At 41.9% G+C, this 12,697-nt stretch overlaps 1 protein-coding gene across 4 annotated transcripts in view; it reads left to right on the forward strand.

Moving 5' to 3' along the window:
- The window catches only part of GABRA5 (gamma-aminobutyric acid type A receptor subunit alpha5), a 56,913-nt gene that overhangs the window by 11,923 nt on the left and 32,293 nt on the right, over positions 1-12,697 (forward strand). For all 4 annotated transcript variants that reach the window (XM_064711353.1, XM_064711336.1, XM_064711329.1 and 1 more), the window contains 2 exons: positions 264-331; positions 443-663. In XM_064711353.1, coding sequence (XP_064567423.1) covers positions 264-331; positions 443-663 — 289 coding nt within the window. The remainder of the gene's footprint in view (positions 1-263; positions 332-442; positions 664-12,697) is intronic.

Genomic DNA, 12,697 nt, shown 5'->3' on the forward strand with positions numbered 1-12,697 from the left:
TCTGTGTCTCTATGATCAACTCCTGTCAGTCAGAAGAAATGCACCCTTGAAGGGCTGGTTTCTTTCTGTTTGTAAGAACAAAGCCTGGACTCCCAAAGGTCAACAACTGCGTTTGATCTGGGATGAAAGGCCTACTCAAGCATGCTCTTAATTTCAGTCTTTTGGGGATTTTTGAGTGATTCAGAAATTAATAGAAATAAGCATTGCCAGTAGGTATTTGTATTTTAAAGCAATTACTGATGCAGAGCCTGTGTTTATTACAGAGAGAATAACTCAGGTGAAAACAGACATCTATGTTACCAGTTTTGGTCCTGTGTCAGACACAGAAATGGTAAGTTAGCATGTGGCTGCCAACTCGGTTGTGTTTACTTTGCTACAGTCATTTTTGGAACCATCATTTCTATTCAGATCCTGCAATACCTTGAGTGTTTCTTTGTGCCAGGAATACACCATTGATGTTTTTTTCCGACAAAGCTGGAAGGATGAAAGGCTGCGATTCAAAGGACCTATGCAACGCCTCCCTCTCAACAACTTGCTTGCCAGCAAGATCTGGACCCCAGACACTTTTTTCCACAATGGCAAGAAGTCTATTGCTCATAACATGACAACCCCAAACAAACTTCTGCGCCTGGAGGATGATGGCACTCTGCTGTATACCATGAGGTAATAGCCAGGGTTGATGTCTTCTGATGCTGATTTCCAGATAACTACAATTACTTGTGGGGAGCATCACTTTCCCCACTCCTAGTAGAGCCAGGGAACCAATCTTTCACGCATATTTGTATGAATATCAAGAAAAATAAAAAATATAATTGTAGCCTTCAAGTACAGATTAATTAGTAGCTTTTGAATAGTGTGAGTGCTTAACTATTTCTTATGATTAAATGGAAAGCATATTCTCAACAGATTTGATGATTCAGTTCAGCTTTTTTAAGATCTGTTCTCTCTTACTGTTTGTGTTTGTAGCTGTAGTGCAGACTGCAGGAAAACAGTATCCAAGACCAGAAATGGAGACTTTGTTCTGGGGCAGTACATCTTGAACCCTTGGAGCTTTTGTTATATTTTTTTTTTAATTTGACTAATAGTGCTAAAAGGCAAATGATCATAGGGATAAATGACATAAGCTAGCAGCACTGTGAAGCTGCTTTAGCAAGTACAATCCTGCAAACAAAGCTGGGACGTTATATTACCAAGGAGCAAATGAGTGTCTCAGATCTTCAGAGATGTATTCTTCTTCTGATTTGCATATACTGCCAAGAATCATCATTGCATAATGCAGATAGAAGATATAACATCAATGATTTTAGGGGTCTGAAATTCTTTTCAGGACAAATCCCACATCAGTGTATGGAAATTTTCTCCTCAAAGGTAATTAGCCTATAGTAATTAAGACTGCTGTCTGTCTTCAACAGGGTTTTATCCAAGACCATAGTCATAGGGACAACTTGAAAAAGAGATGAAAGGAAAACCCTACTGAGCAACAAAGGGTTATTCTGAACTTTCCACAAATGAGAAGGAGACCCAGCGAAGTGCTCAGGAGCCTGAATTTGGGCACTGAGATGACTGGGTTTTCAGCAGGCAGCCCCAGCCATGTGTCCAGCCCGTGCTGTGTCCTGCTGTGGGGCCACACAGTCCTGCACGCCACAGGGCGAGTCCCAGGCTCGCTCATGGACCTAGTGGTTAAGACTTGTTGAGACTCAAGAGGGTTATGCTTCTGTACACAGGGACCTGGAGCTTCCCAGGTTTTATTTCAGGTGTTTTAGACATGTTTGATTTTTTTGAGCCCAGTCTTAAATCCCTTATTCTGGAAGGAAAAGGGTATCCTTACATGTGTCCTTACAACTTCAGACCATCCCAGTTGTAACTACATTAGCACTAAAAAGACTTAGACATGATGGAAGTCATGTTTAAAAGAAGGAAAAACCATCCTAATTTTCTCTTCTATTATGTGTGTTGCTGTACTTAGTAGCCCCAAATTAGTGATCACCGCAATAATAAACCAAAAAATGTGAGGATGCATGGACACATTTGAAAGTCCAAATGGCTGTCAGAGAAACTTCACAAAAAAAGTTAGTAATGTCAGCCTTCAAATCAGTCTCACTGCTGCATGGACTACGTAAGTGCCACTCGAGAGGTTGCAGAAGTGGAAATTCCCAATTATCTTTGTAAATTACTTGTGTAAGTGAAGTCCAGATCAGACTCACATTCAGCCTGGAGCAGAACCTTACATTGTGGGGCAGATTGCACAATTTCAGTGTAAGCACTGGTTTTTGCAGTGTTAAACAAATGCAGTGAAGCCCTGATTCATGAGGTGAGGAGCTAAGCCACCACAGCTAGCAGAGTGAGACCTGGGTGAACTAGACCTAGGCGAGCTCATCACTGAATCTGAGTTACTCTGTCAGGGTGTCTCTCTGGTGAAAATGGCACAATATTTTCAGGGTACCCACAGGTACCCTTCTGAGGAAAAGCTCAGCATATGCAGCTGGAGAAAAATATGGATGTGACACAGACTTTCTCATCATCCCACTCAGCTCCTTTTCTCCTGATTTTTTGGGTTTGATGATTTTGTAGACCACAGAAAGAACAGAATGCTTTTGTAACCTAAAAAACGATGCAGCTTAACTTTTATTTGTTAGAATATTGTCTGTGGAAATAAAATTTCTACTAACGACAGGTTATGTGATAAAAAATAGAGTGCAAAGCTTTTAAATCAGCTTGCTTTCCAAGCTGTAATAACTTTCATGTGTTTATCCCTTCTGCTTGGGTCAGAGGGAGTCTCAGTCAGGAGCCTGCCTTTGGAACACGCATGGAGCTGTGCTCCTTTAGAAGCAGAGACATTCTGTGCCACAGGGTGGCTTGAGGGTCCCATCCCAACCTGTTCAGAGGTGACTGTGAGAAGCAGCCAGCCCCTTCAGCTACCTTGAGTGTCCTAACAAATGTAACAGCTAGCAGAGTTACCTAGGATGGCATTCCTTGAGAAGACAGGCAGCACTGGGCTTTTTTTGGAGGGGAGCTGCTTGTCTCAGTGGTAGTGCATTGTGCAGCACTGAGCTTCAGCTGAAGCTTGAGCCCCAGTTCCTGTAGCTCCCATCAGGCTTACTCAGTTCTCAGGATCTGGGGATGTGTAGACAGCCCTCTGTTAGCTCTGCATTCTCCTCGTTTCCAAGGAGGAATTGCGAGCTTCCCAGACTGTACGTAGGAGTATTCTGTGTGGGGAGGATTGGACCCTCTGTCATTGACAGAGATGCCTGAATTGCTTTTGCAACCTTGCATCTGGCTGCCTGAATGAAGGGGAGGAAAGCAGCCGAGCCAATGCTGACCTTCCATCCTATTTCACTTCCAAATATACCAAGTATGAGCAGCTGAGCAAACTTCCAGCTTTAGTACTTGTCAGGACATACGTTTCCATGACACACGTGTTTGCTTATAAAGAAAGATGCACACCTCGCATATTGCATTTGAGGATACGCTGTCTGGGTCGGAAGTAGATGGGATGTGTGTTGCTAGGAGGAAATCTGCTAAATGGGCTTCTGTATATGTGTGGCATTAAAGCCCTTCTGGAGCACAACATGTCCTCTAGACAGATTTCACAGACAGCAGTGTTCTCTGTGGGGAATGATTTAATAATTCTGCTTGTCTTTCACTTGGGAGGACCTATTAGTTTTATTTCACTAATGTGATTTACAAATGAAGCGCTCCTGAATGGAGCACTGCAAATTCTGTTTCGGCCCCTAGAGGGGAGTATTGTCTGTAGCTCCACTTTCAAATTTTTTGCCTTTTTTTTTTTTTCAGTAAAAACAGTGTTATAAAAAGCGCTAGAAAACATACTTCATATTTCACTATATAAATAGCTTTGTGAATGAAGGTAAAAATTAGATTCCTTTTAAAAAATTTAAATGTATTTAGTTTATCTTATCTGAGCAATAAATAATGTAAAAAGTATAGAATTCGTTTATTCTGAAAAACTGGAACAGTGATTTAAGCAACATTTTCAGGCTGAGAAGAGAACCATCATGTTTCAGTGAGCTGCTTTTTTTTTTTTTTTCGCTCAGTGGGAATTGGATGTAAAGACAGAAGCTTTGATAAACTTTGCTGTAGAATGACAGAAAAAAATGCTGTGAAGAAAAGAAGCCAAAAATTATATGAAGTAGAGCGTGCTCACTAGAGCTAAACTTTTGAACCATAAATTAACTTTTGGCCAGCAGCTTTTACACATTTTTAGTGGGTTTCTATCAGCTTGTAGATAGTGAAAAATCTTTCTTGTGCCATCACAAAAGCCCCATTAGAGCCCCATTCTCACTGTCAATTTGAAAGGACTCCAAATCCCTTTTTTTACCACCAGGGCTTCTATGCATCTGATATAATCTGAGAATTTAAACAGGACATAGTCATATATCTGAGGATTTTTCAAACAGATTTTTCCCATGTTATTATGGTGAAGGTTGCCAGAGAACCTGGTAGAGTTTACAGTAAAATCTGTACCCCAATAATTTGCATATGAATAATTTAACAGCTGGAGAATGCAGAAATTCTTCAGCATGGTGTTAAAAAAACTCCAAAATTTTTAATACAGCCCTGAAATTCTTTCATCTTTACTGTTCCAGAAAGATATTTACAATTCAGCAATGCGTGTCCACTTGATGGCAGCATAACCCCGCTGCTTGCTCTGCTGTGGTGCACACACAGGCTTACCTAGGCTGAAAATATGGATTCTTACATTAGCGCTTAGTGTTAAAATTGAATGTGAAAGTGAACACATGTCCTGGGTGCATGTTAGCACTAATTCTGCTCTGCCATGAAGGACTTGGATTAGCAACCTAACCATTTTATGCTCTTGAGCTATTGATCATAAAACCAGTTGAGCAGAAGATACGGTACTGCTTTCAAGACTTTTAATGGGAAAGCCAGGGTTTGTTTGTTTAAGGGAAAATTATTCTATGAGAAATGTTTTCATTCTCAAGCTCTGACTTTGCCAGACAAAGGTTTGCTAGTGTGCCCACAAGCGACAAGTGACCAGCAAATCTGTGATTTAAAATGAATTCTCAGTTTTACATCAGCTAGATGTCTAGATGGGAACATTTCTGTTCAATCTGAATGTTTTTTTTTTCCTTGTTTCTTATTTATATCTACAGAAAGGGATCTGTCAATGCTTTTTAGGTACTGCATAAATATTGTGAAACTAATCACAAGCCATGAAGACATACAAATAAATAAGCATTTCCTTTCCTTGTGTTAGACTTGCTGCATTTTCTTTTGTATTCAAGCTTCAACCTGCCTGAAGCTGGAAGAAAAAAAAAGTGATTTCTGTACATTGGGCTGAATCTTGCAGAGTGATGAAAAATTGCCGTGGTGGCAAGGACTCTCAGCTGCTCTTCGTCTATTCAGATTTTGACAGAGTGAGAGAAAACAGGGGTATGTGAAGTGAAGGGCCCTTCCCTGAGGATAGCAGCAGGATTCTTGTTTAAACACCAAGGCTCTTGGTTCCCCTCGCTCTGTTTTGGTTGCACATTGCCCCATTTCTGAAAAATTGTCCTTCAAGGAACCACGATTTGTTGGTATGAAAAATCCAGGGCTGGAGTTACTCACAGGGAGAGGAAGGCATCAGAGGAGACTGTGGTGTATTCATTCAAAATGGGCAATTATGACCAAATACAATCCCAATGTAGATTGTGTAACAATGGTCTATTCTGCTGGTAATAAAAGTGTGCAGAGCCCCACAGAGATCTCCATCACAGAGATGGGAACTCACACAGCAAGGGCAGAATTGATTAAAAGACAAATCCCAAACCAGAACTGGCATGTCCTTGGGGGAGGGGGATGCTTGCTTGGACTTTGAGGAGCTACAAAAGGTACAGCTTTAGTTCCAGGTCTGTGCTGGGCTCAGAGGAAGACCCACCTTCCCTTTAGGGTTAGCTGGTACAGTTTCTTCCAAATTCCTTTGTGTTACACCTGCTTTATAGGCATGAGCCAGCAGGACTGGCATGCATGGATGGGGTGACTGAACAGAACCTGGAAGGAAGCAGTGCCCTGACAGGTGCCTCCAAGCACCCAGGGAAAGCACAGATGCTTTGGTGTCTCTGTATCAGCCCAATCTGCTTCTGAATCTAAGGGCTTTGAAAGTACCTGATAGATGCTAGAGAATTGTTATGGCTCTGCTGTCTTTTTTTATTATTAGGGGAGGATAACATTACAGCAGACTCCCTGGTCATTTCACTTAGACTGAAATTGGTATCTTCATCTCCCTAATCAGAAATACCATCCTCTGAAGTACATTATACTTGTGCTGAAACATCCAATGGGTAATCTGAAATACACTGTGGTGTAATGCACCAGGCAGGGTGGGTGGGATTCACCTAATTCTGTTAATCTGTAATGTTGGTGACTGCAGCCAAGTGTCTTTGCTCAGATTTGTTCCCAGTGCAGGAGAGAGAATTTCTCATGGAATTAGAAGTCTAGGTTATTTCAGATGTCTACTTTAGTAGTGAAATTAAACGAAGCTTATTTCTCTCCACTCACACTTCAGGGGTTCTTGTTGTTTTTTTCAGTGGCAGACAGAGAAATACAGTGAAACTAATACCTTTGTTTAGTCACATGAGTCCCATCTTAGTTATTTCCTTTGGTGTTTCCCACTTCCATATGCATGTAGCCTGGAAATGGGGAGTGAGCCAGCAACCTGAAGCTATAGGATATTCTGGCCAGCAGCTCGTCCTGTAGCTGTTTTGTGGAGGACTCATACACTTTCCTCTCTGTGCAACCTAAAGCCCGAGGTTGTGCAAGTGCAGTGCACCTGAACAAATTGGGTTCAGTGCTCTGCTTTTGTCTAGCTGGGTGTAGGAGAGAATATAGTGCACCTTATGAGGAGCTCTAGAAACAAATGTCTCTAGGAGATTCGGCCCTTCCTTCTCTGAGGTGGAACTGTAGCAAACAGGTGATTATGCTGTAGCAGATGCTAGCACTGGTGGTGGTATAAATAGCAAACAGATGGTAAATTGAGGCCTGCTTAATGGCTATTTATGATGTTAAACAGCTGAGGAATCATAGGGCTCTTTTCCTGGAGCAGTGAAAACCCACAGTCTGACCATTAACTGGCCCTTCATGGCTGTGTTGATCAGGAGCATGGAGCATTTTGGAAGCAAGGCAAAAAACATCCAGATAATAACATCCTGCCTGGATGGCTAAACAACTTTCTTCATGTACCAGTAAGGTACATACATATAGGGATGTGCAGGTTTCCCTCTAATCCAAATTACTGCTTCCCTCTCTTGCAGAGGTGTGGGGAGCATTAATGTTACACAAAAGGCAGGAGATTATGATGAGGTGTGACCTTGGAGGTAAACCTGAGGTGGATAAGAGGAAGCTGGAATTAAATGCAAGTGGCTGAAAGGAAGGTGTGATGGTTTTGAGCTCTAGGTCTGAACTGTGGAAAATTACCAAAGATTATTTTGGGTTCTGTATTTTGTGTTGCCAGGTTATAATCTTTCCTACTGACCCTGCCATGTGTGTGCATCCCTGTCTAAACGTGAGAGAGCCCAAATGGGCTAGTACTGCCCATCTGGTGTCTGCTCCTCCTCCTCATCCCTCCCCCCATTCTTACTTTCTAAATCCAGATAATTTTTCTCAGAAGAAAATACTTCATATAGTTTATGCCTGTCCATAGGAATAAAAAGGGTCTGTAAGCTGGGAGGAAGCAGAAAGATGTCTGTGCAGTGAGGTAGCCTTCATCCATGGAGGAACTCATGCCAAACTGACAGGCAGAAATGGAAAAACGAAAGCCCTTTTGGACAGTCTGAAAACCTGCACTGATCAAACTGCCTAGCAGGTGATACCAAAATTGAAGGATGACTGGACTGTGTCCATCATAGTCCTTAGCCTTCATCATTTAGTGTGATTTCTATGCTCCCCTCTTTCTCCTGCACTTGGATTGTCTTCCACTGAAAGCAAAGATTAGATGTGCAGTTGACTGGCACCAGGTATTGGTTCTGCCAGTAACAGGGACTGGCCTCTCTTGAGAGCCAAAAAGAAGCTCATAGTTCAGTGTTACTCAGCATTTCAAGAACAACTGTACTTATGCAGTTTGCTCCTTCTTGAACATGCTATCAAAAAGCCATGCAGATGAGATTGTAGTCAAAATGTGTAGGATGGGCAGACTTGGGGAATGTGTGGCCTGGCAAAATGAGGTGTGGGCTGGCTGAGATGTTGTTTCCCATTTCACCTGCATCAACAACTGCATCAGCTTCTCAGCATTTCTAGAACTAGTTAGATTTTTGGGTTTTAATTCAAGAATTCACTAAAAAAAAGAAGCTGCTGCTGAGGAAAAGTTTGGAAGCCTTCTTCATGGGGTGAGAATTCATCATGGATAAGGGACCATAAAGAAGAGAAAGCTTGGAGAGGTTTTTAAGTGAAACTATGCAATAGATGGGTGTGATACTGTGCAGAGCATTCAGAGCTGCATAGCCATTTTAAAGTTTGTTTACGAAAGTAAAGTTTTTCCTGAAGAAGGAATTGTCTGTCAAAAAGGTTGGGGTTTTACTGCACTAGTTAGTCTGATAATAAACCAGAGCTTTTCCCAGCAAGTTCTGCCTTGCTTATGGACTTCATTAGATAACTTTCATGGCAAAGTTGGATAAGCATAAACTCACTGCTTCATCCATTGGTTTTATGCCCTTAAAAGAAGTACTGGAGAATTAAAAGTATTACCTTTACTTATGTGAATATTTCTGTAACCTCCCAAATCCATATAATGTCATTTGTGTATCCTATTGGTTATTTCATTGCATTTTTCTGTTTTTCCTGTGTCTAGAGGCTGAACATCTCCCATGCTCCATCTAAGAGTATGCTCTGGGTATGTCAAGTTATCCACATGCAGGGAAGTCATTCTTATAGTGGCACAGCTTTTGAGATCAATTCTGCCCCCTCTGATCACAACACAATAATTTTGTCTTCAGCAAAGTTCATCTAGGCAAATAAAGTCTTGTTTTACACTTCAGCAGAAGCTGTGCTGAGGATTTTGTTTGCTTAAAGTGAGAGTTTTGCTGCCAGTTACACCATACACCTGAATTATGTATTCATGGCTCCCAAAAGCATCAATGACTGGAGCTCTTAGTCTTCCATAGTCCCTTCCCTATAGCATTTTAAAGGACATTTAGTTGTCACATAATGATAGCACATCTCAGCATCATAGGAAAGTTGGGACATGGTAGTATTCTTGGCAGAATGGTTATGAAGGTAAAATGGGCTGAGATAGAAATTTCTGCAGAGCACCTCACTCTAGTCTTAGCTTTATTTTCTGTTCTCTGTTCACTTTATTTGGTGTATTGCAAAGAAATCAGTGCTTATAAGTAGGAAACAGTGGTGAACTGCCTCCACATCCCACATGGACATGCAGATCAAGGCTCTGAATCTGCATTTTGGCCTTTTTTCCAACAGTGATGGAAATTCATGAGCAAAGCAGTGTTTGAGTTACTTAGAATAATCACTTCTTTCCCCATGATCCAGGCTGCAGACAGTCACCCAACCAGGGGCAGGTTTCAGGGTGACTCTTACAGCCACTGTGCTTCCATGGGTCAACATCTGTCCACATTCTAAAACTTCTGTTCTGTAACCCACTACCACCAACAGGGTTTGTTAGGACTGTATGGCAAGTGCTTCAGAACCAAGAGAGGTCCTCATATATATTTGTGTGTGTGTGTGTGTGTGTGTGTGTGTGTGTTTGTGTATATATTTGCTTGTTTATGCATGCATATATATATATATATGTGTGTGTGTAATATATAGGCTTATACTGGCACATTACGTTTACTTCAGGAACACAGGAGAGATCAGTTCCCTGGACTATACACTTACTGTGCTGGGGTCTAAAACAAATCTTACTGTAAAAACTTTTGAAAGAAATAGAAGTTTGGTTATTGAAGTGTTCCCATGACATCACAGTAGGAGAACAGGTGAATGGTTGTGTCACCAGTCAAGGTCAAATGAATAATTTCGCAAACCTAAAGTTTAAAACAACACAGTTTGAAAAAAACAACCCAAACCAATGACTGTTATTCTCCCTGTGTGTCAGAGGGCATACTGGAGATACCAGAAGGGCTTGAATTGTACTGCTGAGGTCATGCTGGAGCAGGTACCCCAGGAAGCTTCTCCTGGAGTTGACCCAACTGGGGTCAGCAAGCCCACTGGAGTGAGATATAGCCTGGCTAAAGGCTGCATCTACTTAACCCTTTTTTGGTGTGTTGGGGAGATAGGTTGTAGTTGGTTTAAGGTGAGTTTCAAGCAAATATTTTCCCTTTTATTAAGGAAATGGCTGGTCTCATGCTGGGAAGGGCACTTGGGCTCACCTAAGCCCCATAGCAGCTACTGGTTGCTGACACAGGTTGGGTCAAGGCACAGCATTTAAATATTCCCTTTAAACAGGGGTGAGGGTAGTGCACTGAATAAATAACTAAGAAGATGGAGCTGGTTTGGGGATGAGTGCAAATAGGCAGAAAAACTCCATATCTCTCTGGCCATAGTACCTCAGTGCCAACAAAAGTATTTCTGTGTCCCCTCATCTGTAACTCCTATTATTCAATATTTATCTTGAATTTAGTTCTCCCAAAAGCCACTGGTGACTGCCTTTCTGCTCCCCTCTCATTCTAGAGCTCTCTGTTTTATTTTTTTTGTATTAAAATTAGTAGCAAATAACTTTTGATTAGCAGAAGCAAGTTTTGCAGCTGTCTGTGGCTCCCTGGGCAGGTGACTGCCCTCAACTCCTGCCTGGCAGCTGCAGATAATATCCTGGAAAATGTTTAATATCCTGGAAAATGTTTCCTGCACTCACAGATTAGGAGAAGGATGCTCAGTCCCCCCTCTCTTGACCCACAAGTAGGAACAGATGCTCCTTGCATTGAGGAGATCATGGGAACGGCTGGGGGGTCCCTGTAGTGACCTAAAACAGGACAGGGTGCCTTCTGTCTTGGGGACTGCTACTGAGGGTTTCCCACCTCACCCTGAAGCACACTAACTCCAAATGTCTGCCTCCCTAATATCTGAATTTATTTCCTTGCCACATCCTTGATTTTAACACCTCTTGCTAAAAATGAGCAATCTCTTGAAAGCATTGTCTTTTCCCTCTTGCTAAAAATGAGCGATCTCTTGAAAGCATTGTCATGCTTAATTCCCCAGTGGAAGTGGTTGAAGGTGACTTTTCTGAAGTGAACAAGTCTTGCTGCTTGAATTGTGCTTTTCTTAGAATTTTGTTTATGTGTCTTGAAACAGAATGTCAGTAATCACTTTATGTTTTTAAAGGCTATATACATTATGAAGCTTTGATAAAGCTTTCATGTACAATTATAGATGATAGATTAAAGAATTTGTAGACCTAACCTTTTTTTTTCAGATAGTTAAGATACACAATGACATTTTGTTGGTTGATTAACACTTGGTTAGCAGTGTGAGTATTTGGAGCATTATGAAAACAAAATTTTGTCATTAATAAATCTGCAGCTGTAATGTAAATTGCTACATTTTTTGGATGAATAGTGGTCCCATTCAAGTCAGAGAGAATTTTACCACTATCTTCAATAAAATCAGAGTTTTATTCTCCTATTGCAAAGGACCTTTAATAGCTGCTTATAATCTTGTCATAGACCCTGTTTGAGTGGAACTAATCCCATAGGGGTTTTATTAAGACAGAATGATGGTGGAGGAGGGAAGCTTTTAAGTGCTTCTGTTGAAAATAACTACCTTTTGAGCCAGTCTGTTTGCTGTGACAGAAAAATCCTGGTTTAGTGATGGTCTCTAGCTCAGATAACTGTGCTACACTGGGCACAGCAATCATCATCCTTCTGGAGAATCACAGATCATTCTGGAGTCACCATATTAAAAGGATTGGGCAAAGACTGCTTCATGTATGCATGAAAGGAGGGCCAGGCCTCCTTTCTCTTTCTTAAGTAAACGCAAACTGAGAGTAATTTTGTTGCAATCACAGAATATGCTGTGTTGAAATGAACCCACAAGGAGCATCAAGTGCAATTCCCCCTGCATGGGACCATTCCCAAGAAACACACAATGTGTCCAAATGCTTCTTGAACTTTGTCAGGGCGGTGCTGTGACCACTTCCCTGGGGAGCCTGTTCTAGTGTCCAGCCACCCTCTGTGTAAAGAGCCTTTTTCTAATATCCAACCTGTACTTCCAACCTGAGCCTTTTTCTAATATCCAACCTGACACCACTTCAGGCCATTCCCTTGGGTCCTGTGTCACTGGTCCTCACAGAGAACAGATCATTGCCTCTTCTTCCCATCACATGGAGGTTGTAGGCTCCCCTCAGCCACTTCTCACACAGCTTCCCCTCAAAGTCCTTCACCATCTCCATAGCACTCCTTTGGATGCTCTCTAATAATTTACTATCTTTCTTATAGTGTGGTACCCAAAACTGCACACAATATTCAAGGTGAGGCTGCCCCAGTGCAGAGCAGAGCAGGACAATCCCCTCCCTTGCCCAGCTGTGATGCTGTGCCTGATGCACCCCAGGACATGGTTGGCCCTTTGGGCTACCAGGGCACACTGGTGACTCATGTTCAACTTGCCACTGACCAGGACCCCTAAGTCTCTTTCCATGGTGCTACTTTCCAGCATCTCATTCCCATATATCCAGTCCATATATCCAGGGCTGCCCTATCCCAGAATCCAGAACTTTTTCCTTTGTTGAACTTCATACTGT

This window comes from Zonotrichia leucophrys, chromosome 1 (genome assembly GCF_028769735.1).
Source record: "Zonotrichia leucophrys gambelii isolate GWCS_2022_RI chromosome 1, RI_Zleu_2.0, whole genome shotgun sequence".
Classification (NCBI taxonomy): Eukaryota; Metazoa; Chordata; class Aves; order Passeriformes; family Passerellidae; genus Zonotrichia; species Zonotrichia leucophrys.